Below are 22,667 nucleotides of genomic sequence, written 5' to 3'. Positions count from 1 at the left end.
TGCAAGACTGCCACTGACTGTAGCTCCTCCACCTCATGTGTTGACCCCATATCAGCAGCATTTTTAAAGCGAGTGGTTGGCAGTGTTTCAAGTCATGTGCTAAATATTGTAAACACAAATGGGTATCTCCCAGATTCGTTTAAAACAGCTGTTGTAATCTCTTACTAAAGAAACACAGCCTAAATAGTCATGCACTCACCAACTATAGATCCAACCTCCTATTAATCAGTAAGATACTGGAAAATGTCACTCAGATTTGTCGTAAATTCACTGTATAGGTGTTTTGTGTTGTAAGCGGGGGTTGACCTTACAGGATAAAGTGCAAAAGAGTTAGAATCCAGAGAGACACAAAATTCACGTTATTGTTTTTTATTGATTGGAAAGAAATGGAGAGAGATGATAACTGTGTATATACTCAGCCTTGGCTACAGTACAAACAGACGACAATGACTGCACAAGCACTGTTTGGATTCAGGTATAGGCTCACTGGCTTTAAAGATTTAGTGAGGGCCATTTTGATTCAGAAAGATAGGATCAATTCAAGGCCAGATTAGAGACTGGGCAACATGGGAAATTTACAGGGGACCTGCAAGTTCCAGGCTCACTGTTTGTCACACGGTTAACTGAGCTACTTTAATTGAAAATGTGTTTAGGGAATATGCAAAGCACAGTGTGAGCTGGTCAGCCTCACCGCCTGTCATCTAGACATGTCTGTTCATACTCCCGTACAGTTGGTGGCAGTATTGCACCGATAAGTTGTTGGTTAGCAGTCATAAAAACAACAGAAGGTGCATTTTGTCTCTTCACGCCGTGCTGCTTCTTAGTGTGGAGAGTAGTCTCGGCTGTCCGCTGACTGCTGTTGGGTCTCTTAAACAGTGAGAAGGCTTTACCACCTGTGTGGAAGAAGGATTTCACAGCATGGCGTTAAACTTCACCATCAACACAAGCAATCCGCCTTTAGGTGAGTTGCAGCCTGCTATTCTTGAGTAAACACTTCCTCAATGAGTCCTGTGCATTTAGTGACAGCCGGCTAGCAAACTGCTAGCACCAATACGTGTCATCCTAACAAATGGACAAACTCCATTTGAAAATCTTCCCCTCTGATGTTTATTTGCGTAACTTGTTATCAAATATAAATAGCTTTGTCAAGGAAAACACTCGGCCGGTCTTTGGGATTTCCTGGCTATTACGGCAGACTTGAAGGAAATGCTAAAATTAAACGATGATATTAAAAGTTTTTTTTTGGTCAAATGATGCCAAGTGTCTTTTGTATACACAAGCCAAATCGATTAGCGGATGTTTGCAGGTCGAAAAGGGAAATAGCAGCGGACTGGCCAAGTGGTTCATTTTTCAAACAAGCAACTCTGTAACTTGACCTGTATATAAATTAAAATTGGCATGTCGTTTTGTCCATGTAAGTTAAAATGGGGCGTGTTTTAAGTTACCTAACGCTACTGTCCAGCTAGCTAAGGGAAGATGTAGCACTGGCTCTAACAAGCAAACGTTAGCTAGCTTGTCGTCGTGGCACACTGAACCACAACATGCGGGCAATTCTCTAAAACTGACTTTTAGCAGTACCAGCTACTTTACACTTAGCACTTCCACTTCTCAGCCTTTATTGTGGGATGCTTTAAAACATGCTTCTTTATATGTATAAAATCTTTATGAACTTAGAAATGACTCGTGGATAAACCATGCACATTGAGGGACATACATTATGGATCAGTTGACACGCTGACATTAGCTAACCCAGGTTAGCTCAGCCGGGTGGTTTGGGCTTAGACAAGAAACGTTACCTGTTGTTACAATAATCTGTAAACTAACGTGTTATATTATTATGTGACAGTCCATTTGATCGTGCTCAATATAGTTTGGACAAGGCTTTCCAGTGGTTAGTATATTAATGCTTTGTACGAAGAAAAGCTAATCCATTGACTAGCTTTGACAGTGACTAAACAGCGCCGTTGTGCGACTGCTGTGACTACAGCAGGCTGATGCAAGCAAGCTGAAACGTGTAGTGTTGGATACGGAGGCTATATGTTTTTGTCTTGAATCCTGTTTCATTGGCTGAGCGACAGCGCCCTTCCTGGAAAGTGTAATACTGGGCAGTCTTAGTGGCTGGGGTGGTACCCACAAACCCAATCATGCAGAGATTAGCCTACTAATGGTAAAACTGTCTCTGTAGCTCCTTGATCAGATCTTTACGATAGACTGTAAAGATGTAACAGCACCTGTGCACGAGACAAACACAAAGTCAGGAATGATGAAAGCATGAGGGAAAGATGGTCTAATTAGACAAGTGTGATCTCTGTGCCAAGCTGTTTGTATCTTTTCAAAATTATGAGAGAAAGAACACTGGGGTCTTTAGGTTGTGCTTCAAACTGATGCAACATACTTGCAATGCAGCCCCATTACTCTTGCCTGTATTGATATCAGGTCAGTGTCATTACAACCCTTTCCACACAAAGCAAACACTTGAGCACTGAGATGTTGATGTTTTTCTAGCCATGCAAAGAGTGCACTTCAGTTGAGGCAGCAAGAGAAGGTAATGATTGCGGGTCAGCAGAGTGACATGAAGCGCTGTGCATTTTTTGCACAACAGGACCAGTTCAACTGGTCATGGTTGTTCTGCACTGAAGGAGCCAAATGTCTTTTAAGAAACGAAAGCAAAAACCAGTTGCCCTTGACTTAACGCTTCTACATTCTCTCAGTAAAGTTAACTCAAGCTGGTGTAGGTGTTTACTGTTAAGTTTATTCAGACTCTCAAACACTGAATTTGCTCTTCTGTCCTGCAGGAGCGCTTCTGGCAGCAGAGCATGTGAAGGGCACCGTGCAGGTATCAGTGGAGGAAGGCAAAGACACCAGTCTTCACGTCTCTGAGTAAGTGACATAATTATTTCATCAAATTGCTGAATGAGCTTAAGTGATGTACTGTAGGAAATGAATATGTGCAATTTGTTGCTGTAATGTTTTCATTATTGCTTATTTATTTCAACTCTTTCCTCCTTCCCTCAGTGCGATCCAGTTCAATGATGCCAACTCTATCAGTCGGTACCTGGCTCGGGTGGCTCCTGCTCTTGGCCTCTATGGAACCAACACAATGGAGCAGACTGAGGTGTGTATATTTGTATGTGTCTGTGTGAGACATACTTTGTAACAGTTTGGGGTTCCTGATCCATATTTGAGATGCTTGTGTGGTATCTGCAGGTCGACCACTGGTTGGAGTTCAGTGCTCGCCGTCTGTGTGGTCAGCCTGGTTTGACTGTCGCGCTGGGTGAACTGGATAAGGCCCTCTCCCTGCGGACCTTCCTGGTTGGACATGCCATCACCTTGGCTGACCTTTCTGTCTGGGCTGCCCTCAAAGGTCAGTACCATCCAGGATTTTTTCTGTCTGCTTTACTCATTCTCTTCTTTTTGGGTGGAATTTATGCAGTAAAACAGGTGAAATGCAGCACTACAGTTGTGGTTGTTTCTCTGCAGGTCACGGGGAATGGCCAAGCCAGGGCAAAGCCTTCTCCCATGTCAATCGCTGGTTCTCCTTCCTGAGCTCGCAGGTTCCCTTCACTGCTGTGGGCAACAAGTACGCCAAAAAGACAGCTCCATTGAGCAAATCCAATGTAAGTGTAATTTCAGAAATTTAAAAATTAAAGTGATTTGTGATTTGATATTTATAACATTTGGAAAAAAGAAGCATCAGTGTGAAGGGAAGCAGGCAGACGTTAATATTCGTTGTCCTGAATAGACAGAGGAAAAACAAAGTTTTTTAATGTTGATTATGAATTTTATTGTAACTTACACTGCATTTGTGTCCCTGGTCAACAGTCGGCTGAGAAGAAGCAGGATGTTGGAAAGTTTGTGGATTTGCCAGGAGCTGAGATGGGCAAGGTGGTAGTTCGATTCCCCCCTGAGGCTAGCGGGTAAGTCGTTATCTGAAGTTTCAGATGTACATGGTCATTAGATTCCTAAAAGCTCATTAGGAGTTCAGTAGCTTTCTTGAACTTAATTTTTCTATCTCTCTGGGGCCAGATACCTGCATATCGGCCATGCCAAGGCTGCTCTGCTCAACCAGCACTACCAGGTCACATTTAAAGGCAAACTCATCATGCGCTTTGACGACACCAACCCCGAGAAGGAAAAGGAGGACTTTGAAAAGGTAAAGTGTTCAAATCAGAGAGCAAATAGAAAATTGAATTTTGAAAATTGTCAGTCATTATTCCCAAAAAAATGCCTAAAAAAGTGACTTTGTGTACTAATTTCTGCATGTCCTTATCCCTTCTCAGGTGATCCTGGAAGATGTTGCTATGCTCCAGATCCATCCAGACCAGTTCACCTACACTAGCGACCATTTTCCTGTCATAATGAAATTTGCTGAACAGCTGCTTACTGAGGGCAAGGCCTACATCGACAACACTCCCCCTGAGCAGATGAAGCAGGAGAGGGAGCAGCGCACTGAGTCCAAATGCAGAAACAATAGTATGTCTAAGGGAACATATGACATGATTACCAGTCACAGTGAATGTTGAAGCTGTAGCATGCACATTTCTGAATTTTATGACGCTACAATGTGGAACTTCTCTGTCCTGTGTAGCGGTGGAAGAGAACATGAAGATGTGGTCAGAGATGAAAGCTGGGACAGAGTTTGGTCAGACCTGCTGCATGAGGGCCAAGATTGACATGAACTCCAACAATGGCTGCATGAGAGACCCCACCCTGTTCCGCTGCAAGAACACTCCCCACCCTCGCACTGGAAGCACTTACAAGTACTTTACTTTCATAATTCTGGGGGCAATTTGCACATGAAATACTGGACAATATTCCATAAATATTAATTGTTGAAACTGTCCTGATTCTGTCTTCCAGAGTGTACCCAACGTATGACTTTGCCTGTCCCATCGTGGACAGTTTGGAGGGTGTGACCCACGCTCTTAGGACCACTGAGTACCACGATCGTGATGAGCAGTTCTACTGGATAATCGAAGCCCTGCGCCTCAGGAAGCCTTACATCTGGGAGTACTCCCGACTGAACCTCAACAACACAGTGCTGTCTAAGAGGAAGCTCACCTGGTTCGTCGACCAGGGATTTGTCGACGGATGGTAGGTTTAGTTTGATTTATTTGGTGACTGATGCTTAGTCATGTGAAGAATGTATAAGGTGTCTATTATTTGTACTTTTTTGTGGCCTCTCATAACATACTCTCCCTCCCCCTGTCCTACATTTCCCCTCTGTATTCCTCCCCCTCCTCTCTTTGCCTTCTTCTCCTTGTCCTCTCTACCACCACATTCTCTTTTGGCTTTTCTCATCTCGTCTTCCAGGGATGACCCTCGCTTCCCCACCGTCAGAGGGGTACTGAGGAGAGGAATGACCGTTGAGGGTCTGAAACAGTTCATAGCAGCCCAGGTACATCTGTCTATAGTTAGAGACGGGCAAAGAACAAGATGGGATACCCCTCTTAACACAAAGAGTTGATGATAACAGATTAAAAAATGTGTGAGATAATGTTCTCAACTCTCTACCAGACCAGAGAAAATGAAATGAATGTTACACATTTAGCACATAAAGATGTAGATTTTTTTTAAATTTGTTTTTATTTTCACATGGCCTTAAAGTGTTTAACATACTTTTGAACATTATGCACAGTATGCCACAGTCTGCACTAATGAGTCCTATTAAGTACGTTTTAATTTTCTCTATGAAGTGTTAATCTCTAAAAGGACGTGAGAGAGTTAATATTTTGTAAAATTCTAGCTTGTCTGTAGCATCCATAGGGCGCAACATGCTTTTTTATCTATCTGTTAAAAATGTGTTTTCTTTTATCCTCCTCTTTCTAGGGTGGATCAAGGTCAGTGGTGAACATGGAATGGGACAAGATCTGGGCCTTCAATAAGAAGGTACGTTTCTCTCATGGGTAGGTTTGATTGTCTGAACCTAGCTACTTTAATGATGATAATAGTGATTCTGACATTGATTTTGCCTCCTTTTTTATTTACGCATTATCTGCATTGCTGTAACAGTAAGATGTATGAATAAATGGTCCTTCTGTAGACCACTGAATTCATGACATGATATAATCCTACCTCTATGATTAGTCTGTCTGAGAATCAGACTGTTGAGTTGTATCTTGTAAAATACAACTGCAGAGCATTTTGTTTTAATGACATTTGTATAATGTGCTGTTTCTGAAGGATTAAAGCTATTATGTTGGTTTGATCCACCTCCTATGTTAGTAAAAGAGGGAATATAATGAGCATCACAGGCTGCAGCTTGTGACTGACAGAGGTTCAGAGAATTGCCTGTGGGTTCACTGCTGGCATGGCTTCTTTCTGCTTTGCTGTTCTCATTCTGTAATACACTTTAATTTGCTACCTGGTTCCCTGCCTCATTACCCCACTCTCACCTTCCATATCACCCCGAATAAGACTGAAAACCTCAAAAACCAAACCAACTGCTTCATTTCATGTCCCACATTAGTTTGTGTTCATGTTGTTTTTACCCAGTTTCATCTGTCTGGACATCAGTGTTGCTTCCTCTGTGTGGTTTTCCTTGCTGGCACGTGCTGCTGCATCTCCTAGTCAAGTAGAAAGTGTGGAGCTAATAGTTTCAAAATATACATAAACAGAGTAAAGAAGTGACACAGCGTACACATCTCATGCTAGGGAAAGAACAAGTGAGAGAATGTTAGAATTAAAAGTACTTTTTATACTAAGGACAGGCTAGTCTTGCTTCACTTGAGTTGAATACAGGCTGTAAGGAAGCATCAGGGGCAAAGTACAATTAAACAGCTGCCAACAGAAGTGATGACAGTTAGCGTCAGGTTGAGTTCCTGTTTTTACAAAGGGCTTTATGTGCATGATAATTAACTCCTCTCCCTGCCTTCTTCAGACAGTCTCATGCCCCCAGACTTCACGTCAACTTGGCAATATTTAAAGTTGCAGCAACAGCTCATGTTTAAATGTGGTTACAGACATTCTTCACAGTTGCTTGTTTTAGGTAGACCTTTATTCAGCTAAAGCCTCTGAGTTCAGTGAACACAGGTGTACATACTATGGTGTCAAATCACAGTCAGAATGATACAGGAAGAGCAGACCCAATGAAAAATAACAGACTTTAACAGACACACTGTGGTATCACTCAGTGGCTCCTTAAACCTGTTCAAAACGTGTGAACTACACGCCTTACTCTACCGAGTTATTTGGGAAACTTTACAGATTTCAGTCAAGACTTCTTAAGTGCAAGTTGTCACAAGCTTGTAGTCACATTTGTGGCTGAAATATGTCGTAAAACAAGAGAGCATCACTGAAAAAGCTTGATTGGCTCAACTCAAGTGACAAACGAAGACAAACAAAGACAGGAAGGTGTAACAGTTGTATCAAGGACAAAGCGATGAAGGGAAATTATGTAAACGATCCATTCTCTGTAAATGTGTCTCTACCTCTTTCTCTTTTCCTCTTTCCTTGTATCTGACATTAAACAGCATCTCACTCTTCTGTTTCCAAGCTGCCAATTAGCTGTCTGAAGGTACTCCTCCACCTCCTCCTCTTGCTCATTTTCACCCACTCCCTCCCTGATTTCATCATGGGCTGGTTAGTCTGAAAATCCGCCAGCAACCGTCATTATTTTACCAGCCAAGCAGATGTTCACTGTTTGCAGCAGAAATACACACCTGGCAAAGAACAAAAAGCTTTTAAAATCAAAGGGCAGCAGAGTTGTGTAGTCATAGGTCAGCGAGACGTGTCCTTCAGCAAGACACTAAGAGTCTCCACCGTCTCCCAGGATCTGTTTTAAATCTGATGTGTGGAGGGCGCAGTACAGGAGTAATTCTGCTGTATGAAAGCTTATCTTGTATCGTAGTACAAAAATGAGTAAGATGATTAGACAGTGGATCTGTTGTTACACTCTTGCATACCAACCATGTTTTTTTTTACTTGTCTGCTGCTTTCATTACCATTCTCCATCTTCCGTGATTTGAACTGATAATCAGCCGTTTTACGCTCTTCTGTCAAACTGTTTTGGTTTTTGAAGAATCCAAAACATAAATAAGTGTATTTATGTAGCAGCAATTAAAGGTGACATGGGTAAAGTGAATGTGTGTGAAAAATTCGGGCTGGAATGGAGAGACATGGGTTATGGGTTCAGTTTTCTATGGACATATTTACAAGGAGCCTGATTTTTGTTCAGACAAATCTATATAGAAAGAAGAAAAATAATACTAGGTTGTCTTGGTAGCTTGGCGATAAAGGAAAGGTCTTTTACCCATACTTACTCCAAACCAGTTGAAACTGCATTGTCTTACTCAACTCTGCAGCCCTTCTGTGATTTAGGCGGATTTAAACCCAGGAAGTGAGAGAGGTACATTTTACAGGATTCTCTATCTGTAGTTTCAAAACTCTACAAAACAGGCTGGTTACATAAACTGCTAAATATATTTCAAAAGTCAGACTGTCCTTCACCACAGGAAGTATCAAATCAAAGCTCTTGTGCTTGATTTTATTTTATTTTTTTTTTAACAAGGCTGCCATATTTAGTGTAAAATCCTCCTCCCTTTGTTTTCCTTTCCATCTGTTCCCTTCATCCTTTAGTCCATTGCAGCCTTTCGAGCGAGCAGTTGAAACATTTCCTCTTCATTTATTAACTATATACTCTTCATTTAACAGGTTCATAACTTTGTGTTCTTTCCTAAATCACCAACATCACAAGCGCCCATTAGTGAGGAGGTCAAAGGTCATTGTCAAATTTCCCCTTCACAGATAATCATTAAGTCAGCCTGTCCTCATTACTGATAAGATCTTTAACATGTTTTTTCTGTAGCAGCTGTCATCTCGCTGTAAAAAGATCACAAGATATATGTTTGCAACATCTGGTATAATAATCCATCCTGAGCACAAATATGATCAGTTTGATGCTATGGAACCTGTGTGACATAAGTTAGTAAAACTGTTTGTTTTTTTGTTGAGAATGTATTTTAGTTTTGTACTGAGTCTGAGGAAACTGAGCTCATCAACTGGTTCCATCACTGTTCGAGCTGGAGACTATTATTGTTCCCACTGGAGCCTGCATACTGAAAATGTCTGCTTTATTATACTGTGAAGTGTAATAGAAATAGACAGCTCTTCTTTGGGATCCTCTGGTTTAGTCTCAACAACACTGGCCATTCTGGGATGATGTTGATGTGTTGCTGCTGGGACATTATATTCTGCTGCTCATTCAGTCGTTTGGGCTCTTAAACACTCAAGCTGGCTGGTAAAATAGTGAAACTGGATGGGGTCTGAATAAGCAGCTGAAAAAGAAAAGCTTGTTTCTCTTGTTTCCCTCACCTTCATCCAATCACAGTTCACCCATGTAATCAGTTTTTCTTCCTCCACTCATCTTTCTTCTTGTGCATCTTACTTTTTTCAGTTGTCACTTACTGAGTTGGGGTATTTTTTTTTTAGCAATTTCTGTTTTGTTTTCTTTTCAAAGCAAACAGTTTTTGGATAAGGTTGCGTCATTTTTTGCTTTGTCCTTTCATTACTCAGCATTTGGTATGTGGAGATTGTAATAAAGCACTAGTCTGCTGTTTCTTTTGCTGACCTGTTTGTGTCTGTGTGTATGTCTTTGTCTGTGTGTATGTTAGGTTATTGACCCGGTAGCTCCCAGGTACACAGCTCTGTCCAGGTCCTATGTGGTTCCTGTTTCCATCCCAGAGGCTACAGAGGAGATCAAGGAAGTGGCCAAACACCCCAAGGTTAGAGTTCTCAAGATTCCTGAATGCCGATCTTGTTGCCAGGGGGCGGTGGCAGTAGGACAGCATGGACAACGTAGTCTTAGTGTCAGCAAAACCATAACACCTTGTATTTGGGGATATTATGGGTTTTATCCAGATGCTGAAGGTCAGCCTAAGGACTTAACAAAAGTCAGAAGTCTGTGTCTGCTCAGCACGACAGTATCATTGCATCATATTCCATTTGTTGTTATATTTAATATCACAATCCAAATTATATTCATAACGTTAACTTCTCTTATGGAGCGCAGAGCAATGTTATGGTGAGCAATCACAGTATATGCAGAAGGGAGATGTCAGATGTCAGATCCATGGGAGACTGGTTTGTAATTAAGGATCTAACATTCACTTGTGCGGATGAATGAGGCTCAGTGCTCAGACCAGCCGCCCCACCAGAAACATTTCTAAATACACAAGAGGGTACAGATTCTGGAGATTATTTTTATAGCATCTTAGTTTGATATTAAGTTAGCTAAAATGGCCTTAGTATCAGCCTAGAGAAAAAACATCAATCTGTCATCCCTTTAATCGACAATATACAACCTGATCGACAGTCGCCACAAGCCCTAGGTCATTCACTGGCCAATAACTTGCCAACGAATGCTCCCATAAATTTGCTTGGGTTTTGGGTCAACATAAAAAACATTACTGAAGGAAGGGCTGACAACAAGTCCATGATCTGCTCTCATTTTACTTGAGGAAAAAAACATTTATCATTAGAGTACTTATTTATAAACCCTCCAGACCAGTTTGAACGGACAATAAAACCTTTGCTTGAGGTAATTATCTCTAACTGGACGTCTTTGAATTTTAATTGAATACCCCTGCCCTAAAGGTTTTTACCCAAGATGATCTAATCAGCAGACTGCTTTTTCCAATATAGAGGCCACATAAGTTAATTAGTTTAATTATTTAATAAGTTTATTTATTGTATGTAAGATGTGTCTCAGATAAATGGACACTTTGGAAATGAATGTTTTTTCGTTGTTTTTTTTTTTTTAACTCATGAAACACTCAACCTCTGTGTCCTTCCAGAATGCAGAGGTGGGCATGAAGAAGGTTTGGTATGGACCTCGAGTCCTGGTTGAAGGAGCCGATGCTGAGACGTTCTCAGAGGGAGAGACGGTCACCTTCATCAACTGGGGCAACCTCATCATCACCAAGATCAACAAGTGTGTTGGGATCATGGTTCTGCTAATCTATATTGTTGCTGAGAATCACAGGGTGTCGTGTTAACGGAGCAATGCTTTTCCACCTGTCCACACTCTCACTCTTATACTCAGAGGGCCTGATGCTAAGGTCGTCTCTATGGAGGCCCGCCTGAACCTGGAGAACAAGGACTTCAAGAAGACAACAAAGATCACATGGCTGGCTGACACAAACAGTGCCCCCCTTTTACCCACCATCTGCATCAACTACCAACCTCTCATCTCCAAAGCAGTCATCACCAAAGATGATGACTTCAAAGAGTACATTAATAAAAACAGCAAGGTCTGTTTTGCAATGTGTGTTCTTAATCTCGTGACGTTTGCTGCGATCATTTTTATAAATATTGTTGACTTCGTCTCATTCTTGCTCTCTCAGTTAGAGGAGAAGATGCTTGGAGATCCCTGTCTGAAGAACCTGAAGAAAGGAGATATCATCCAGCTCCAGAGACGGGGCTTCTACATCTGTGACCAGCCCTATGAGCCTGTCAGGTGAGGGGAAAAGAACCATTTGTTTGTTTGAGTTCATGGAGATCACCAAATACATACTGGAATCCGCCCAGTGTTATCACAGTTTTCTGCTGTGTGGCCATGTTGGTTGTCTTACTGTCTGTGCCTACCTGTGGTTAACGTCTACAGTCCTAACAGCTGTAAGGAAAGTCCCTGTGTCCTGCTCTACATTCCCGATGGACACGTCAAGGAGATGCCGACTGCTGGATCCAAGGAAAAAAGCAAGAGCCAGGCCCCCAGCAACACAGTGAGTGCTTTTGAAGAACCCCCCCCCAGTCAGACTTGTTATCGGTGTATAAGACCTCTTACATAACCCAACAGCAACATGCAGTTGGAACTTGTTCAACTGTAAGTGACAGCAGTGGCAGCTGATGTCCCAATTTTTTTCAAAGTAAAAAAAATATAAAGTACTCATTATTGCAGATGTTTTGATATCCTTAGAAGCTAATTCCTTTTCATTTACAGCATTACAGTCACATTTTACTTACATAGCCCAATGTCACAAATCACAAATATGCCTAAAGGGCCTTCACAGTCTGTACAGCATATGATAGAGATCATGATAGGCAACTGGCCTAACGTGTAATAGAAAGGTTGAACAAATTGTTGTAAAGCACTTTGAGCTGCAATTCCTGTATGAAAGGTTCTATACAAATAGAGTTTATTGTTATTTAATGATAGGTGAGCTCCACTTTTGTCTTTTAATCTTGGCTCAGAGTCTGTCTATTCTCAGTGTTGAATCATAAAAGGCAAATTAAGGCATTAAGAGGAACCTGGGATAAACTGGTAACTGTCAGTGTCGCTCTTCTTTTCCCTCTATAAATCTGCCTTGCCCTCTTGTCTTAGCCTGCCGCCCCTGCCAAGGCTAACTCAACCTCCTCTCCAGCGCCTGCCTCAACCTCAGCCATTGACTTGTTCTCAAGCATTGTAGCACAAGGTGAAACTGTTCGCCAACTTAAGACCAAGGGTCCTAAAGACCCAGAACTGGCCCAGGCAGTTCAGCAGCTGCTTTCTCTAAAGGTACATCAGCTGTATTTAAAAGTAAATCAAACTAAATGAAGACAATTTATTATTCCAATGATTTGCATTGATTTGCTTATTCTTTCTTTCTTTGCAGGCACAATTTAAGCAGCAGACAGGTATGGACTACAAGCCAGGCATGGCTCCTCCCACCTCTGCTTCAACCCCACCCACCACACAAACAGACTCCGCCTCCTGCCCACACACCCGCGTTGCCCAGCAAGGCGAGCTAGTCAGGAAACTGAAGGCGGAACAGGCACCTAAGGTACCTGAACATTTGTCCAGTTACTAATCATGTCCACATCCATTTGTCCAATCAGCACTCACGTCCAAAGTCATCCATCCATTCGTTGGTTGCAGCCATTTCTCGTGTCCTCATTCGTTGTTCAGTGAATTCCCACATCCAAAATGGTTTGCCTAGTTGCTCACTGCTTGTTTCCCGAATGATTTGTCCACCGTCATGGCCCCACATTATTTGCATGCCAGTCAAGTTTACACTTAACTACCTGCAACAATACACTGGTTTGTTGATGGTACCAGGACCAGATTGATGTAGCAGTGAAGCAGCTCCTCGCTCTCAAGGTGGAGTTTAAAAAGCTGACCGGTCAGGATTACAAACCAGGGATGGCTCCCTCTGCTCCTTCTCCTGTGACCACCTCTTCCTCCTCTTCTTCCTCCTCCTCCTCTTCTTCCTCCCCTCCCTCTGGCCTGTATGAGCGTGTTGCACATCAGGGGGAGGTTGTGAGGAAACTGAAGTCTGAAAAAGCCCCAAAGGTACTCTGATGTGATGTTGTAGACGGTAGAAAAGTAGTGATAGAAAAAAAATTAAAATAAAAACCGGTGTTTTTATAATTGCCCAAAATATGATGGTGAATTTTAGTGTAATGCTGCAAGTGGATGTCAGCTATCACTAATGAATACAGTTTCCTTTCTCATACAAACACAATATAAAAATCGACAACACATTTATTAGATGACCAAGACGCTGATAACAAGGGTAATCCATTACTTGACTGAGAGAGGGCAGCCCAGTGATCAGGGTGGTGACTGACCACCAGACTACAGAGAAATACTGCTAATTTGTGGTTGTAAATAGCAAATCTATGTCTATATCATGAGTTTACTATGTAATAGCAATGACCCACTCAGTAATTCTGGAGACTTTTAATCAATTTTTGTAAATGTCTGCACTATATGCGACTATATTAGAAGGGTAGTGAGTCTAATAGGTCATGGACCTTTTTTCTCAATCTGTATCTTAATATGAGTCAACAACTAGCCAGACTCCGTTGTGCTAAAACCAGACATTCCCTGTTTCTATGATTAGAATAACTTTTGACCAATGCCGCTGTGGCTGCTGCAGGAAAATACAATTTTTCATTGACGAAGGAATGATTTCAAGTTCAGTTGCTAGTGTGTGATCTAGGGAAGCCTCTATAGTCTGTGCCTGTAAGCTACCTCGAAGTAATATAGCGAGACAGAAGAAGAACATCTGGTGTGGGGCATCAACAGATAGTCAAACCCCCACTGAAAAGCACCAATAATGATGAAAAGCTAAGCTTGGCCAGTGATGGTGAAAATAAGCAAATTCATATAAGCTTATATGCCTTAACACGTGATTTTATTAATCAGTATCAAGACTTAAATTGTTACAATTCATTGGAATATTAATATTCTTGTTACTGTTAATTATGCACTTTTGCTGGTAAAACAATATTTGTCCATTACAGGATTATGAAAACTGCTTTGAGCTGAGTCACAATTTTCCTTCTCTATGTGTTCCCAGGACCAGGTTGATGCAGCAGTGAAACAGCTGCTCGCCCTCAAGGCAGAGTACAAACAGGTCACAGGCCAGGAGTACAAGCCTGCCCCTGCTGCCCCTGCTGCCACCGGAATTTATGAGAGGGTTGCTGAGCAGGGAGAACTGGTCAGGAAACTGAAGACTGACAAGGCCTCCAAGGTGAGACCATATATACAGATGATACCAGTGTTTCCCCTGCTTTCAATAGTCCTGCAACTGTTCCTGATGCTATAGCTAAATTGTTCTCTTCTTGCTTGCTGTTAATCAGGATCAGGTAGATGCTGCAGTGAAACAGCTGTTGGCTCTGAAGGCAGAATATAAACAGCAGACTGGACAGGATTACAAGCCAGGATTGCAAGCCCCAAGTAGCCCTGCCCAGACCCAGTCCAGCTCTTCCCCGGAGGCCCAGAAACTGTTCTCACAGGTGGCCCAACAGGGAGAGCTGGTTAGGAAGTTGAAGTCTGACAAGGCAGCCAAGGTAAAGAACCGGTTGCAGAGTAGAATTAAATACAGCTAGTATTGGAGAGGAAAAAACAACTCTTTCAATTTCAGGACCAGGTGGACGAAGCCGTGAAGACTCTTCTGGACCTGAAGACCAAGTACAAGACCCTTACTGGAGAGGAATACAAGCCAGTGGCTGCTGCCGGAGCCACAGGAGGAGAGGACAAAAACCGCAAGGAGAGGGAGAACAAGTCTGAGAAACAAGGAGGAGGAGCAGGAGGAGGGAAGAAGGGTAAAGGAGACAAAGGCGGCCAGGGCAAGGAGGCCTCAGGAGGTGCAGGAGGCTCAGGAGAGGGTCAGGGACCTAAGAAACAAACACGGTGAGAGCCTGGAAACAGATGAAAAGACAGAGTTGAAGAAGTATATCCAGATGATGATAATAGTTTATAACGTGAGCAGCCAGCACAATGTTTAGTATAAAATGGCGAGTTTGTATCTGGTCACAATAAATACTCTGAACATCATTCTAATATTGAGGAACAAGATTTTATTTTACTTTTTGCATCTGCGGTCAGATTTTCTACTTTGGACTCTTTCTTTCAGTCTCTCTGTAAGTGAAGATCCAACTTTTACATCATGACCTCAGCAACATGTTTTCACTTTTATTTTGGTGTGTTCCACTATAGTGACTGGTGGAAATATTTCTCCCCCATGCTGTATCGGGGTAGTCAGATGTATGACAAGGTCATAAAACAGTTTGTTGCACTGAAAATGATTTGGCTGAAATTGACCAGAAGTGGAATCAAAATATCTGAGCCAATAAAAAGCCTTCTTCTGAACTCTCTTCTCAGAAGTCTGTTTTGAACACGTTATAATTAGTTGAGACATATGTCCTTTGGAGGAGGCATTGTGTTGTATGGAGGTGTTTAATTGTGACGACAACATTCATAACATACAATAACTGGCAGTTGATGCATGGTTTTATTCAGACCTCACGTTGCCATGAGTTGTATATTTTAGCCTTTTAAATAAAAACAAGAGCTTTGTGGGGACAGAGGCGCATACTTGGATTTGTTTCTTGGACACTGAAGATGGATCGTCTGTAAGCACAACCTTCTGCAACTGTAGCTTAAAGACTGAAGAGGTTTTTTGTCCTTTTTGTATTCAGATTAGGTGAGTTTTAAGTGGTTGGTGTGTTTTTCATCTGCCTGAGCGGTGTTGTGGTCTGCTGTCAGCCTCAAGAATGAAATTTGATGGCTCTACAATAGTGCTGCATGGCTAATATATATGAATATTTATACCCTGCATGGTTCCACAGTGAATACACACTCCAGCAGCCTTAAATCTTCTCAGTCTGAAGACCTGCTGAAGTTGGAAATTGTTTTTGATCTAAGATGCAAAAAGTACAGTAAAACTTCTGTTCCTCAGGTAAAGACTTAGAATCATGGTCAGAGTATCATACCTATAATGGGGATTATGTTGTACCCTTCTGCTGTGGCTCTATCTCTCTGTTGTGTCAGTTAGCAGAAGGAAGCTGGTTTGATGGCTTCTTAGTTGCTGATGTCAGCTTTGAGTGGCATGGTTTGCTGCACTGGGAATGGCTGCATGTTTTGTCAGAATTGTTTGAATCCACTCAGGTGTGATCTTGTTCCTGCACTTCCTTGCAGTTAATCAGCCATGCATTGACATATCAGTGATTGTGTTGTGGTAATTTCCCAGATCACTCTGCCATTGTATTTGTTCATTATTTTGTTCATTGTTCATTGCCTTTAATTGGGCAAACAGGTCTTTCAGTGAGAGCATAATACAACACTAATACGAATATGTCAACACAGGCTTTGTTTTTGCAAACTAAGATCTCTACTTCTAAACAAAATAATACATAAAAAATTGTGATTAACATGATAAAAATACCTTAACGCACATTTACACATTAAGCAATATGTAATAGATTTGCATCAGACTAACTGTTGTCTGTCTCCTGACAGGTTGGGTTTGGAGGCCAAGAAAGAGGAGAACCTGGCTGACTGGTACTCTCAGGTGAGTAAAATATACACAGGTCCCCTTTACTCCAAGTCCAGTCTTTTCTGACATTTCTTTTGAAAATTCTCTCAATGTAATGTTGCTCCTTTCCTGTAGGTCATCACCAAGGCAGAGATGATTGAGTACTATGATGTTAGCGGCTGCTATGTGCTGCGACCCTGGTCCTACTCCATCTGGGAGGCCATTAAAGACTTCTTTGACCGTGAGATTAAGAAACTAGGTGTGGAGAACTGCTACTTCCCCATGTTCGTCTCTCAGGCCGCCCTGGAGAAGGAAAAGTCCCACATTGAAGACTTTGCTCCAGAGGTAAAAGGACCATTTTTATGACATCCTCCCATAGATTAAATGATGAAATGACGTATGGAGGAAAAAAACATGCGTAGCAGCATTAAGAAAAACAAAAAATACAAATACATTTTACTAAAAGAAGAATATAGTTAATGCAGCACAACATTGACAATATGACTGCATGATGTTAATAATCATTTAATGGTAATGTTGTCATCTTTGTCAGGTTGCCTGGGTAACCCGGTCAGGAAAGACTGAATTGGCCGAGCCTATTGCTGTGAGACCCACCAGTGAGACAGGTCTGAACCACAGCTCTTTAGTGGACTCTGACTTTAAGACCATACTGCATATAATCAATGCAGAGGCATCTCGTTATTTGTCTTGTTTTTAAAGGCAGGATGAGTAGCATTTTTCATTAAAAAAACAAAACAAAAACAAATGTAAAGACTCAGTGTGGTAATGAAAAAATTTCCTCTCAATCATCACATTTTGTTCCAAATTATCATGCATTAGTGCAGTTTTTCACTGAATGTTTCTGCCTGTTTTATTTGTCCTATCTTTTAGATGACTGGTGTCAATCTCAGGTGTGTTAATTTGTTTACCCACTGATTTTAATTAAAGGGAAATCTACTTAAAGAAGTTGTTCCACATTATGCAACGGTATAAATGGTATAAAAGAGAGAATCGCACACTCTGAAACAAAATTATTTTCCTGCCGGACAATACACCATCAATGCTGGAAAAAACACAGTTGAGTCCTTGGTGGAAAGGAGAAAGGAGAAAAATCATGGTGTAGCCACCATCATCCCCTGACCCTCAACCCTATTGAGCGTCCTTAAAAAGATGAGGTATTTAAGGTGGCCGGCAGAATTTCTCTAAACTGTGACCAAAAAATCCTACTCCTTCTGCCTTTAATGTGGTGTATATAGTTTTGTTGTTCTGTCATGTTTGGTATGAACCTTTGGTTCTGTTCTGTTTTGCCTCAGTGATGTACCCTGCCTATGCTAAATGGGTCCAGTCCCACAGAGACCTGCCAATCAGACTCAACCAGTGGTGTAATGTTGTGGTCGGTATCTTCCTACAGTCACATCCACACCGTCTTCATCCACAATTCCTATGTCACTCATCTTACTTGTACATTTTTACTTCCTAATTGCAAGCTTGTTGAGGAACTAACTGCAGCCCTGAAGTCTTTTTTTTTTGTCTTCTCACCTCTTTCTCTCCCCCACTCCTCCATCCAGAGATGGGAGTTCAAACACCCCCAACCCTTCCTGAGGACTAGAGAGTTCCTGTGGCAGGAGGGCCATTCAGCCTTTGCCACCAAAGAGGAGGCAGCTGAGGAGGTAACAGCCCGGGCAATGCTGCCTACTACATCACTCACAGTACTAGATTGAGTGTTATTGTTTTAACTACGCCATATTGTACGAAGCAGTAAATCTTTCCGTGCTCTGTACATGATATATTTGTAGGTGATTCAGATCCTGGATCTGTATGCCAGGGTATATGAGGAGCTGATGGCAATCCCTGTGGTGAAGGGGAGGAAGACTGAGAAGGAAAAGTTTGCAGGAGGAGATTACACCACTACTGTGGAGGCATACATCTCTGCCAGCGGCAGAGCCATTCAGGTACTGCAGTATACTGGAGTACTTCACTTGATCTCCTCATCCATTCACACCAGCCCAGTATTATGTTTTATTTTTAAATCTCAACACTTTAACTTTAATGATCACTAATGATGAGCTGCAGAGAAACAGGCATTACTTTGTGCCTTCTCAGGGTGCTACATCCCACCATCTTGGTCAGAACTTCTCCAAGATGTTTGAGATTGTGTTTGAGGATCCAAAGAGACCGGGTGAGAAAGAGCTGGCTTACCAGAACTCCTGGGGAATCACAACCAGGACGATCGGTGTCCTTACCATGGTACACGGAGACAACATGGGGCTCGTACTGCCACCCAGGGTGGCCTGCCTGCAGGTAGACGCAAACACTCACAGAGACATGGAAACACAGTAGCTATGCTGAATGGACAGTTAAACTTTTTTTAACTGACAAATGTCTTGTGACATTGCTCATTAAGCACGAGACATCTGCTTTTTATCCTATACTTATATGTTTACATGACTTCAAAGAATAGATGAAGAACAAATTATTCGCTAAGTTAAACAACCGGCCTGTGACAAACACTAATACACACTAAATGGTCAAACTCTTCCAGGTTGTCATCATCCCATGTGGGATCACTGCCTCCCTACCAGAGCAGGAGAAGGAGGCACTGATGGCCCAGTGCTCCAAATACATGAGCAGACTGCTGGATGCCGGCGTCAGGGTGAAGACTGACCTCCGAGACAACTACTCCCCAGGGTGGAAGTTCAACCACTGGGAACTCAAGGTCAGATATAATGTGAAGATAGTAGTAGGAGTGGTGGTAGCTAATGAAGCGCTTTACCTGAGGGCATACATTCAGCAATTGGAAACAGTGAGATAATGAAGAAGAAGAAGAAGCCAACAAGTCATAACAGCCAACCAACCAACCAAATATGTTGTGAAAGCATTGATAATTACAGTAGCTGTCTCTCTCTCATTGTTGTTTCTATCTTTGTGTGTCTGTGTCTCTCTTCCAGGGAGTTCCTATCCGTCTGGAAGTGGGACCTAAAGATATGCAGCAGCGTCAGTGTGTTGCAGTGAGGAGAGACTCTGGCGCAAAGGTGACAATTCCAGAAGCTGAGGTGGAGAAGAGGCTGGTCACCATGTTGGAGGACATCCAGACCAGCCTGTTTAAGAAGTAAGATGCAGCAGAACACACCAGGGCCAGACTGCATTGGTTTTTTGTTACAACTTGACATATCAGCACTCAAGTACAGCTTGGCTACAGCAAAGGCACATTGTGTTGTTAGAGTATGGAAAAAGTGCAGTTGAAACTTGTCTTAACTGCTGTAAATCTCACTGAAAGTATTTTATCATGTGACAGTTAGAGGCTTTGCTCTGCACAAAAAATACAAGATGTGAGAAAGTAACCGCTGTAACAGCTGGGAGTTTGTTTTTCTCTCATCAAATATACTTGTATTTGGTGCAACATTGTGTTGGAAATTATTTATGCAGACTGTGAAAGATCCAGTTGTAAATGACGATACACAGAATTACAGCAAAATGAAGACATGTTTGGTGTCCATAAACATGCAAAAAGATTGATTAAAATGTGTGTTTTTGTCAGAGCTTCAGATGAGCTGAAGAGTAACATGGTGGCTGTAGACACAATGGAACAGTTCCAGAAGGAGTTGGACCAGGGCAAGGTGAGTAACACAACCCACGTGTAGTGCAAAACGTTTCATTGTCTGTCCTCACCTGAGTAAGTGATTGATCATACATATTTCTTGCTTGATAGATTGTCCAGATCCCGTTCTGTGGAGGAATTGAGTGCGAGGATTGGATCAAGAAAACCACTGCCAAGTATGTGCAACATGTCGTTGTCTGACTTGACAGAAGTAGTGCTTTGCTCAACCTTTTGAGGGAGCAAAAGACAATGTAGTCGCTACATCATTATCTTTACAAATGAAAACAAAAAATTCATTTGATTTTGGTTTGATCAAATATGCATATGCAATAAGCACAGTCACACTGTGTGGTCGCTGGAGGGGACAAAAAACATTTTTTGTTGTTTTATGGAGTCACTTCAAAAGCATGTGTTCAGGATTTTTAGTGAGTGTTATTTGTAATATGTCACATTCACATAAGGTTTTGGGGAAATACAAAATGTTAAATATTGGTTGTCCCTGTGCGGTTTCACCTCCCTTTGCTTTGAGTGCTTTAATTTCAACCAATAAAGACATTTTTGTGCTTTGTTCTCCTTTAGGGACCAGGACCTGGAGCCTGGAGCTCCGTCCATGGGAGCCAAGAGCCTCTGCATCCCCTTCTCCCCACTGAAGACGCTGCAGCCTGGTCAGATGTGTGTCAGTGGCAAGGAGCCTGCCCAGTACTACACCATGTTTGGACGCAGCTACTAAAGATGCGCTCCGCTGGAGCACGTGGATGAACATCGTTGTTGAAAAGGGCTTCCCTACCCTTTCTCATCTATTTCTTCTTCACTGAGCTCTGGGTGTCTGGGGTAATATGGGTATGGATGTGGCTGGACTGTGGCTTTAGAATGAGAATATGTTCTTTAAAAAAAAAACACATGTTAACATTGTTATAATGCATCTGAAAGAAAGTGGAGGTGAGAGAAATAAATGTTTGTAGCACCTACTTTGTAAAGGCCATGTCAAAAGAACACTGTCTTGCAGTGCTTTGTATTAGGATGGCAAGTACTACCAGAAACAAGGCAAATATGAAATCTTTCCTATGCCTGCCAGGTAATGAGTCATCTTTTGGTACAGTGGTAAAAGCAGCTGGTCGAGTTTGGAAACCACTTCTGTATTGATGCCTTTTTTTTTTAACTCCTTGCTCAACATTGTCAAAAAAAACAATTCTGACCTGGTGATGTTAAGTTTCTGTGAACATGTGTTTGGGCCTTTTGAAATCTGAAAGAAAAAACAAATACTTCATCTGGGGAAAAGTGCTGTTTGCCTGCCAGCAGTCCCATCTCTTGCAGCCAAACTGTCTCAGGAACTCTGCAGGTACTCAGGCTTGTAGTTGGGGTGTTTTTGTCACAGCTTTATCAGCCCTCGTCCCTGTGTACAACTGGTTACAGTATGTGAGTCATGATTCAATACAAATTCCTCAGATCCACCAGAGCCAAAGTGAAAAAGCTTTGACCAACTCTGTATGGGCCTGTATTATAGCCTACTGTCACTTCTCTCCCATTAAAGAACTCTACAACTTGTCTATAATAAAGTCGTTTCCATGGCAAACTGCCCTGTGTTGTTTTTGTTCTTGGATTAAGGTGGCAGATGTTTAACTTCCCTGCTGAGCTGGTCGTTGATGATGATGTATTGGACTGATGTATTAGAGGACTATGCAAGATAAAAAATAAGCTGCATTATATCAGTGTGGGTATTAAGGCTTACAATTCAAATAACTTAAACCTTTTAATACACAATATTACCAGTTAATTTAAACACAAGATACTTGTGCTCAAAAAGAGGATTCATTCTCAGTGAAGAACCTTGGAGCTCTAATCTGCCTCTATACCTGCCAAAGAGCAGTGATTCCTAACACGTCTCTGGGGGTCATCAGGTGGAAACCTCCCTTCAACAGTGTTTCGCCTACTTAGTCCCACTACACCTCCAGGAGGTTAGGCAGTGAACTCCGGCGTCCCAGAGTCACCCCCCCTAGTGCCAGTTCACACTGCTCCTACACAATCCAAACAGCACCGCCACGTTCAACTGACCCAGAGATGCTCCAGGTAGTGGCCAGTACCGATGCTACCATTTAACTATTGCTAATGCTACTGCTAACCGCTAGGAAGAACAGAAGAAGACAATACAGTTCCGATGCTACCATTTAGCTAATGTTATGTGCTAACCGCTACCTGCTAAGAGGAACAGAAGAAGACAATAACGCTAGATTCACCTATACTGTTAATGTTAATTGCTAGCTACCAATACTAACTGCTAAGATACTATCATACTCTCACCGCTTTAGCTATTGTTAGCTGCTACAATGCTA

General features: G+C 42.0%; 1 protein-coding gene across 2 annotated transcripts; it reads left to right on the top strand.

Moving 5' to 3' along the window:
• Nucleotides 1-810: 810 nt before the first annotated feature.
• eprs1 (glutamyl-prolyl-tRNA synthetase 1) lies at nucleotides 811-21,904 on the top strand. 2 transcript variants are annotated; one of them, XM_041937089.1, is made up of 35 exons: nucleotides 811-961; nucleotides 2,796-2,880; nucleotides 3,016-3,115; nucleotides 3,208-3,364; nucleotides 3,481-3,617; nucleotides 3,823-3,917; nucleotides 4,027-4,153; nucleotides 4,281-4,473; nucleotides 4,589-4,760; nucleotides 4,861-5,094; nucleotides 5,314-5,398; nucleotides 5,830-5,889; nucleotides 9,612-9,722; nucleotides 10,794-10,930; nucleotides 11,042-11,249; nucleotides 11,343-11,455; nucleotides 11,603-11,720; nucleotides 12,320-12,493; nucleotides 12,591-12,758; nucleotides 13,034-13,267; nucleotides 14,280-14,453; nucleotides 14,563-14,772; nucleotides 14,847-15,115; nucleotides 16,724-16,775; nucleotides 16,875-17,084; nucleotides 17,293-17,365; nucleotides 18,053-18,132; nucleotides 18,308-18,409; nucleotides 18,536-18,691; nucleotides 18,843-19,040; nucleotides 19,282-19,455; nucleotides 19,688-19,848; nucleotides 20,278-20,356; nucleotides 20,449-20,513; nucleotides 20,917-21,904. In XM_041937089.1, the coding sequence occupies exons 1-35, from the start codon at nucleotides 919-921 to the stop codon at nucleotides 21,065-21,067; spliced, it is 4,905 nt and encodes a 1,634-aa protein (XP_041793023.1). In that variant the 5' UTR covers nucleotides 811-918; the 3' UTR covers nucleotides 21,068-21,904. The 2 variants fall into 2 exon arrangements, with proteins under 2 accessions (XP_041793023.1, XP_041793033.1); XM_041937099.1 differs by lacking the exon at nucleotides 13,034-13,267.
• The last annotated feature ends 763 nt before the right edge of the window (nucleotides 21,905-22,667 follow it).

This window comes from Chelmon rostratus, chromosome 1 (genome assembly GCF_017976325.1).
Source record: "Chelmon rostratus isolate fCheRos1 chromosome 1, fCheRos1.pri, whole genome shotgun sequence".
In the NCBI taxonomy this organism is placed as follows: domain Eukaryota; kingdom Metazoa; phylum Chordata; class Actinopteri; order Chaetodontiformes; family Chaetodontidae; genus Chelmon; species Chelmon rostratus.
Note: the sequence above shows the minus strand (reverse complement) of the source record. Positions and strands in the feature narration are given on the sequence as shown.

Bases quoted from the DNA above. Each gene is read 5' to 3' on its own strand.
- eprs1 (XM_041937089.1), top strand. From the start codon at position 919: ATGGCGTTAAACTTCACCATCAACACAAGCAATCCGCCTTTAG. The intron at 14,454-14,562 runs GTGAGACCATAT...GCTGTTAATCAG, and splicing joins AGACTGACAAGGCCTCCAAG to GATCAGGTAGATGCTGCAGT. The intron at 20,357-20,448 runs GTGAGTAACACA...CTTGCTTGATAG, and splicing joins AGGAGTTGGACCAGGGCAAG to ATTGTCCAGATCCCGTTCTG.